The 9,742-nt window shown below is 44.2% G+C and overlaps 1 protein-coding gene across 3 annotated transcripts in view; it reads right to left on the bottom strand.

The window, feature by feature from the left end:
- csmd2 (CUB and Sushi multiple domains 2) overlaps positions 1-9,402 on the bottom strand; it is a 632,593-nt gene extending 623,191 nt beyond the window's left edge. The window contains exon 1 of one of the 3 annotated variants that reach the window (XM_062962418.1): positions 8,816-9,402. In XM_062962418.1, coding sequence (XP_062818488.1) covers positions 8,816-8,972 — 157 coding nt within the window. In that variant the 5' untranslated portion in view covers positions 8,973-9,402. The remainder of the gene's footprint in view (positions 1-8,815) is intronic. The other 2 variants (XM_062962417.1, XM_062962419.1) reach the window with 2 other exon arrangements.
- Positions 9,403-9,742: the final 340 nt, after the last annotated feature.

Consider the following 9,742-nt stretch of genomic DNA (forward strand, 5'->3'; position numbering starts at 1 on the left):
ATGTGAACACTGGTGGAATTTGTGGAAAATAGACCTTGACATTTGGGAGTTGTAGTTGTTGGGATTTATAGTTTACCTACAATCAAAGAGCCCCTTGAACCCCACCAACAATAGAATTGGGCCAAATTTCCCATACAGAACTCCCATGATCAACAGAAAGTAGTGGAGGGATTTCGGTTCCTAAAACCATCAGAAATATATGTTTGTTGTGGTCACTGGCAAACCTCTGAAACCCCCTTGCAACCCCCCATGGGTCCCGACCCCCAGGTTGAGAAACGCTGCTGTAGATCATATATTTGTGTGTGTGTGTGTATATATATATATATGTATGTATATGTATGTGTGTGTGTGTGTGTATATGTGTGTATGTGTATGTATATATATATATATATATATATATACACACACACACACACACACACACACACACACACACACATACACATACACACACACACACACTCTAGCTGTGCCCGGCCATGCGTTGCTGTAGCTTATATGAATGCTTTGTTGTCCAGATGGAATAGCAGTGAATAGCCTTGCAGCCTCAAAAGCCTGAAGTTTGGCTGTACCCCGGTGCCATTATGGCTGAGTGGGTTGCTAGGAGATGAAGTGGGCGGGGCTTAAAGGGGAAAGGGCCTACCCTTCTGACCAGCAACCAGGGTTGAAAACGGCCCTTCCTTGTTCTCTAATTTTGACTTTATTTTTCAGGTTTTTTTAGTTTGAAAGACATAGATTGGATGGCTGTCTTTTATGGCCAAATTTGGTGAGATTTGGTTCAGTGGTTTTGTTGTTTACTCAGTCCTACAAATGTACATTACATTTATATATAGATAGATATATATCCCATTGTTATTCCAAATTTGGTGAAGCCATGGGATCAATGGTATTTATCATATGTCAACTCAGGCTGGATCCATAGCATTTAGCTAGTTAAAGTGGGATCAAACTGCATTCATTCAATACTAGAGATACCACCTAGATCTTCCAATACAACTCTATGGGAATTGTCCTGTAGAAATTATCAACAGATGAACACTGAAGGACCCAGAGATCCCGAAAGAGACCATATTGATCAAATCTGTGCATAATTCAATGCACAAATGTGTAGGACTGGCTGTAGTTAAAAATAGGCTTCGGTCGCAGCTATCTTCATGGATACTAATTATATAATTTCTAATTGTATTCTCTGACTATTTGAACAGCAGTTCACGGAGGCAGGAGATAATATTTTTCCATGGGTGATTTCATCCTGAAGTGCATGCATTCTCTTTCTCAGACTCATCTCGCTTTGAATGCCGAAATAGATAGGGCGAAAGACTATAGAGGATTATGGGACTCGGAGTAGATATGGGCTGGAAGGAAGAGTCTGGATACAAATATAGAGAATCCAATTTTTGACCAAGTGAGCAGTTGCCTGGAAAACAATTCAAATTGAGCCTCTGGAAATGTATTAACAATATCTTAATCAATAACGCATTTCTCCTTACAGAATGACGATTAAATGGAGTCTTCCCCATGAATGATTTAAACTATGATCTGCATCATTAAAACTGACGTCCTGCAGAGAAGTGATTTAGATGTGGATTTAAATCTGTTTGATTTGAATCAAGTCACCCTTGATGTGACAGAATTGCTATACCTCGCTCTCCACTTTCGGGACATCTTCATTCAGGGAAAGATGCAATGTGAGCTAATATTGGGTTGTTGTATGTCTTTCGGGCTGTGTGACCATGTTCCAGAAGCATTCTCTCCTGACGTTTCTCCCACATCTATGGATGGCATCCTCATTCTGAGGATGTCTGCCATAGATGTGGGCGAAACGTCAGGAGAGAATGCTTCTGGAACATGGCCACACAGCCCGAAAGACATACAACAACCCTGTGATCCCGGCCATGAAAACCTTTGACAACACATTGAGCTAATATTTACCTTCTGATCTGAACTGGAAGGTGGTTGCTACATTCACACTTTGTTCTTGTCTCCATTCAAGTCACTTCCTACACATGGCAACCCTAAGTTGAACCCATCACGGGGTTTTCTGGAGCTGAGAGTTTGTGACTTGTCCAGGGTCACCTCATGTGTTTCCATGGATGAGGAGAGATTCAAATCCTAGACTCCAGAGTTGTGGGACACACTTTGTTCTTGTCTACTTCCTATGCATGGCAACCCTAAGGTGAACCCATCACGGGGTTTTCTGGAGTTGAGAGGTTATGACTTGCCCAGGGTCACCTCATGTGTTTCCATGGATGAGGAGAGATTCAAACCCTAGACACCAGAGTCATGGGACACACATTGTTCTTGTCTACTTCCTATGCATGGCAACCCTAAGGTGAACCCATCACAAGATTTTCTGGAGATGAGAGTTTGTGACTTGCCCAGGGTCACCTCATGAGTTTCCATGGTTGACAAGAGATTCAAACCCTAGACACCAGAGTTGTGGGACACACTTTGTTCTTGTCTACTTCCTATGCATGGCAACCCTAAGGTGAACCCATCACAGGGTTTTCTGGAGCTGAGATTTTGTGACTTGTCCAGGGTCACCTCACTGGTTTCCATGGATGAGGAGAGATTCAAACCCTAAACTCCAGAGTCATGGGACACACTTTGTTTTTGTCTACTTCCTATGCATGGCAACCCTAAGGTGAACCCATCACAGGGTTTCCTGGAGCTGAGAGTTTGTGACTTGTCCAGGGTCACCCCATCGGTTTCCATGGATGAGGAGAGATTCAAACCCTGGACTCCAGAGTTGTGGGACACACTTTGTTCTTGTCTACTTCCTATGCATGGCAACCTTAAGGTGAACCCATCACAGGGTTTTCTGGAGCTGAGAGTTTGTGATTTGCCCAGGGTCACATCATGTGTTTCCATGGATGAGGAGAGATTCAAACCCTAGACTCCAGAGTTGTGGGACACACGTTTTTCTTGTCTACTTCCTATGCATGGCAACCCTAAGGTGAACCCATCAAAGGGTTTTCTTGAGCTGAGAGTTTGTGACTTGTCCAGGGTCACCTCACTGGTTTCCATGGATGAGGAGAGATTCAAACCCTAGACTCCAGAGTCATGGGACACACTTTGTTCTTGTCTACTTCCTATGCATGGCAACCCTAAGGTGAACCCATCAAAGGGGTTTTCTGGAGCTAAGAGTTTGTGACTTGTCCAGGGTCACCTCATCGGTTTCCATGGATGAGGAGAGATTCAAACCCTAGTTTCCAGAGTTGTATTCCCACATATGCTGTCTCTAATACATTCATATCATGGCAGAGAGAAGGACCATATAGTTTTCACAATATCATTGGAGGTTGCTGTTGTCACATCCCCCAGTATTGGCTATGGTGAGTAGGAGCTCATGAGAACTTCAGTCCTGAAATCTTCCAAGGGCTGTGTGATTCCAAAAACCTGCACTTGAATATCATGGAAAGCTAGGAATGTGGTTGAGGAGGCCACATACCAACCAAAAAGGACCACCCCAACAATTGGTTCTCCTTCGATGATCCTCCAAGAGGAAAGGTTAGATGTTCCCAATCATGGAATCATGCAACCCTTGAAATATTGCAAGACTGCAGATCCCATCACTGCTCAGTGACCACATCCCATAGTGAGGGAATGTGGCAATAGCAACCTCCAATGACATTGTGAAGACCACACATTGACTGTAGAGTGGCTGGTGAGCATTCAGTCCTGAAACCTTCCAAGGACTGTGTGATTCCAACCACCTTCACTTCCATATCATGGAATGCTAGGAATGCGGTTGAGGAGGCCAGATACCAACCAAAAAGGACCACCTCAGCAACTGGTTCTCCTTGGATGATCCTCCAAGTGTTAAGGTTAGATCTTCCCAATCATGGAATCATGCAACCCTTGAAGTATTGCAAGACTGCAGATCCCATCACTGCTCAGTGACCACATCCCATAGTGAGGAAATGTGACAATAGCAACCTCCAATGACATTGTGAAGACCACACATTGACCGTAGAGTGTCTGGTGAGCATTTATTTCTCCTCTAGACACCATCACTCCCATCAGCATCAATGCCATCAGTACCTCACAACCTCTGAGGATGCTTGCCATAGATGTGGGTGAAATGTAAGGAGAGAATGCTTCTGGAACATGGTCATAGAGTCCGGAAGATGCACAACAACCCATCAATACCACCATCTCCAGACTTTTCTTGGTCCTTCCTATATCAAATGGTGACCGTAATGGTATTGCATCACTTTTGGTCAAGTTTGGGGTTGGGATATGACCCAAAACTAGGTCTTTGGGGGGCCAGGGATTTGGTGAAGGTACTCTGGATGGAGAGGAACAACCTGGATGAAATCTGAAGCACCTGAAAGTGGGCCAAGTTGCATTCTTCATCTTAAGTAGTTCGTCATAGATTCAATTTCGCTGCATTTTATATTTTTCAATATATTGCTGTCCAGAGAATCTTAACTAACTAGCAGTTTGAATATGCAATCAGTGAATAAAATAGTAAATAAATACCTATTTAACTTGGAAGCTGACTAGAGGACCCTGAGGCAGTCACTACCTTGGCCCATCTCACAGGACTGTTGTGAGAGAATAATAGGGTAAGCTTAAAGATGGGTTTTTAAAAATAAATAAATAATGTAATTAATTATCTCTCAATTGAATCCAATTAGAAACAGTACCAGAATCAAACAAGCTGTCTCTACGGACCGTGGATCAATTTCCCTTTTACTGAATGGTGAAGGAAGTCTGCAGCAAGGGTTGTTGTACGGGATCATCTTTCTTGTGGTTACAAATTGGGCTCAAGCACTCAGACTCAGAAAATCAATCTCTTTCAATAACAAGTTGGGAGGAAAATGACATTTGTTCTGAGATACTTCAATGGAAAAAAAAATCATGATATTATTTCACTGAAAAGAGAAATGCTATTTTCCTTCTTTGCAAAAAAAATAATAATAATAAGGAAAGAAAGGTTGTTTCGAACATGAGTAAGCTTCATTGCTGAATCATTTAGGGCAAGAAATGATTTATGTATGTAGAGGAAAGTGTGAGAAATCTTGCTCGCCACCACGCAACGACTTTTTCGATGCCTATTTAAGGAACACTACCAACAAGCGAGTGCAACAATTGACAGATTTCAGTTTTGAGACAGAAAGAGGTTAATGCAAGGTGAGCGGGTTCAGATATACATCTGGATGTATGCATTTAATGCAGGCTACAACTACATCTCAGTGGTTTCATTCACACAGCTGTAGTGCCACACTTTGGACATTCCTGGTCATTGCTCCCGAAAAAAATCCCACATTTTTTCCAGGAGTAAAAGAAATGGATCAAAAGTGGGCACTCGATGGGCAATGTGGCTCCACTCCTGTTTTTGCTCCATTATTGAATAACTCTTGAATCTCCATCGAAAACCATTCTCGAAGAGAAAGGGACTCCAAGAGATGTGGAAACATCAACTTTCACACAACCAAATGGACCAGCAAGGAAGAACTAGTACATTTAAATAATAATAATAATAGTAATAATAATAATAATAATAATAATAATAATAATAATAATAATAATGAGATATTGCCACCTCAGAGAAGAAAGAAGAGTTTAATGAGAGGAAATAACAATGAGGAAAATTAATAGACACCAATGGGGCCCCTGGTGGCACAGTGTGTTAAAGCGCTGAGCTGCTGAACCAAAAGGTCCCAGGTTCAAATCCCGGGAGTGGAATGAGTGCCCGCTGTTAGCCCCAGCTCGTGCCAACCTAGCAGTTCGAAAACATGCCAATGTGAGTAGATCAATAGGTACTGCTCCGGCGGGAAGGTAACGGTGCTCCATGCAGTCATGCTGGCCACATGACCATGGAGACGTCTACGGACAATGCCGGCTCTTCGGCTTAGAAATGGAGATGAGCATCAACCCACAGAGTTGGACATGACTGGACTTAACATCAGAGGAAAACCTTTACTTTACCTAATAGACACCAATAACTGTTGGATGTGAAGAACACATGAATCCACACAAAAAGGAAGTGGATTTGGGGGTAGAAGAGATGGCACATCAACCCAACGGAATCCCACTGAGACCAGGAATGGGGAGGGGAAAAGGATAGGTAAATAGTATTTATGAGATAACACAAAGCAAAGATTGACTTCAAGAAAAGTCAACTTGATAAGATTGGTGGCTATACAAGGATTTGAGGATATACAAGGATGGAGAATGATAGTCAAGGCATCCTAGAAGTTGTATGAAGAAGCAATGGACTCAAGGTAGACAAGAGAAAGAGAAGACCAAGAGACAACCAACCCATCCACCATGTCTGTCCAGAATCCCGTTATTAAGAGAAATGGGGTCTTCTCCCAACATACATGGAACCACAACTGATTCACAAAGCCAAAAAGGGTGAGTAGCCAACTAGCCATCCAAAAAGACTACTTTATCCCTCCTCAACTTGATATCTTCCTCACCTTCAACCCTGCATCTCCATAACCATGTCCCTAAACAAACAGCTGATTGTCAACCCAAATCCTGCTCCTCCTTTGAATGAAAGACTTCAGTGTTGTGTTTCATCCAGAGCCATAAAGTTGGCCAACCATAAATCAGTGCATTCCTGGGCAGGTTTCGCCCAAAGCCTGTTCTCCCCCGGGTTCAACTCAAGACATTGATGAATCATGTTCCAGAGAAGGGCCTAAGCCACTGTTCATTCTTGCCGGGAACGATTGCCTCCCGGAAAAAATCAGTTTATGAAGAAATCCCCATAAAACCTTAAACTCAAAAGACATTTCCAAGGAAGCAATAGACCGGCAGTCTTCCCATCCCTCACCCACAGCCCTTGGAGAGAGGAAACTTCAGCAATGGACTGTTTCTGCAGCAAGGACACACGCAGGAGACTTTTCAGACATTTATTCAGAGTCTCTCCCCAACTGTAGGCGCTGGGTGTGTTTTGGTTTTAAAATAAGTCAAATGGGTGCCTTGGTTGCTTTTTTTAACCTACAAAATCCGGGAGACAAGACCGGTTGTGTCCGCACTCAAGACCTACAGAGATACCGGAGGAAAACATGCCTCCTGCTGTTGTCAGAGAGGGACAGTGATTCCAAAATGGGGGAATATTTGCTCTTTCTCACCTATCTTAAGAGACATCTTCCCCAGCTTTGGGGTAAAAACTGCCCAGAGCCCAGGAAGGGAATCTCTCTCTTCCACAGATCCTCCCAAGAAATCCAAATCCAGCTTTGCAACATTGGACAATCTGACATCCCTTTCCCAGGCAGATCCTTGCAAAGTTTCCCATCATGTCTTCATTTTTTTTTGAGGGGAAGCAATACAGAAATACCAGGGAAGAGAAGGAAGGATCCAACCATTGTAGCTTTTCAATCCCTAATAGATCTCTCTCTTTCAAAGCATCCTCCCAAGAAATCCAAATCCTGCTTTACAACATTGGACAATCTGGCATCCCTTTCTCAGTCAGATCCTTGCAAAGTTTCCCATCATGTCTTCATTTTTTTGGATGGGAAGCAACACAGAACTACAGCCAGGAAAGAGAAGGAAGGATCCAACCATGGCATCTTTTCGATCCCTAATGGATCTCTCTCTTCCAAAGCATCCTCCCAAGAAATCCAAATCCAGCTTTGCAACATTGGACAATCTGATATCCCATTTCCAGTCAGATCCTTGCAAAGTTTCCCATCATGTCTTCATTTTTTTGGAGGGGAAGCAACACAGAACTACACCCAGGAAAGAGAAGGAAGGATCCAACCATTGCATCTTTTCAATCCCTAATGGATCTCTCTCTTCCAAAGCATCCTCCCAAGAAATCCAAATCCAGCTTTGCAACATCCCTTTCCCAGGCAGATCCTTGCAAAGTTTCCCATCATGTCTCCATTTTTTGGAGGTGAAGAAACACAGAACTACAGCCAGGGAAGAGAAGGAAGGATCCAACCATGGCACCTTTTTAGTCCCTAATGGATCTCTCTCTTCCAAAGCATCCTCCTAAGAAATCCAGTTTTGCAACATTGGACAATGGACATCCTTTTCCCGGTCATATCCTTGCAAAGTTTCCCACCATGTCTCCATTTTTGGAGGGGAAGCAACACAGAACTAAAGCCAGAAATGAGAAGGAAGGATCCAACCATGGCACCTTTTTAGTCCCTAATGGATCTCTCTCTTCTAAAACATCCTCCCAAGAAATCCAAATACATCTTTGTGACAATGGACATCCCTTTCTCGGGCAGATCCTTGCAAAGTTTCCCACCATGTCTCCATTTTTTGGAGGGGAAGCAACACAGAACTACAACCAGGGAAGAGAAGGAAGGATCCAACCATTGCATCTTTTCAATCCCTAATGGATCTCTCCAAGAAATTCAAATCCAGCTTTGCAACCTTGGACAATCTGGCATCCCTTTCTTAGTCAGATCCTTGCAAAGTTTCCCACCATGTCTCCATTTTTTGGAGGGGAAGCAACACAGAACTACAACCAGGGAAGAGAAGGAAGGATCCAACCATTGCATCTTTTCAATCCCTAATGGATCTCTCCAAGAAATCCAAATCCAGCTTTGCAACCTTGGACAATCTGGCATCCCTTTCTTAGTCAGATCCTTGCAAAGTTTCCCATCATGTCTCCATTTTTTTGGATGGGAAGCAACACAGAACTACAGCCAGGGAAGAGAAGGAAGGATCCAACCATGGCACCTCTTCAGTCCTAATAGAATAGTATAGAATCATAGTAGGATGCTGCAAGCTTGAGAGACCCATGGACCACAGACTGACAAACAAACAGACCTTCCAATGGGCTCTCCAAAGTTCACCCGCCTCCCTTTGCTTCCTTACCCTCCCCAGACACAAAAGCCTTACTTACCGGCGGCTGTGGATGCCAAAACCCCCACCGACAGCAGCAGAATCCGGCTCCAATAGCTCACCTCCACCGTCATGAGAGCAAAAATCCCCAATTTCCCCCAATGCCGTTTAAAGCTGCAGCGGCATGCCGGTTTGTCCCAACCGAAAGCGGGTTGCATGTCAAAGAGGAACCGAGGGGTTGATTTGCTTGGAGGAGGGAAGGAAAGGAGGAGGAGGAGGGAGTTGGGTTGGCAAAGGAGGGGAGGATAGAGAGAAAGAGAGAGAGGAGGGAAAGAGAGAGAGGTGCTGCTGGGTGATTGGCTTGGCGCCTTCTTTCTCCTTCTTCCCTTCTCCTTTCAATCCCCGCTTTCTTGGATGCGTAAAATCATCTCAGAAAGCAAGCGAGGAGGTTTCCAGCTCGGTGACACCCTGAAGCTATTACATATCACTGTAATATAAATATATTTTGCCTGGGAGTGATAGTAGGATAATAGGGAGCTCTTTCTTCCCCTTTCCCCTCCCAGCTGCTGCAGCTGGACTGAACCAAATCAAACCCGGCTTGGTGGGGAGACCGGCTTGGCTCTTTCAATCCTCTCCCCCCTTTTTTTTGGTTCTTCCCCCCTTTATTTCATTCTATTTTTTTGGGAGCGTCTCCCTCTCTCTGCCTCTGAATAGGGCCAGGTTGGAGAGGATGGAGAGGCTGGCACTCCCTGGCACTTGGAGAGGCAAGGGATGGAGCCACAACGATGCGGGTTTGGGCACTGGGACCACAACCACAGCCTCCCTGGCCTCCAAACACACACACATATACACTCAAGACACACACACAACGCTGGACATTGAAAGGAGAAGGCTTGGAGAGGATGGTCCCCAGTGGGTTGCGCCAAGCTTTGGGAACTCCCCAAGGCGCAGGAAAAAGAAAGTGCAAATTGTCGGGTTGTTGTGCCTT

Source organism: Anolis carolinensis, unplaced genomic scaffold, assembly GCF_035594765.1.
Source record: "Anolis carolinensis isolate JA03-04 unplaced genomic scaffold, rAnoCar3.1.pri scaffold_10, whole genome shotgun sequence".
NCBI lineage: Eukaryota > Metazoa > Chordata > Lepidosauria > Squamata > Dactyloidae > Anolis > Anolis carolinensis.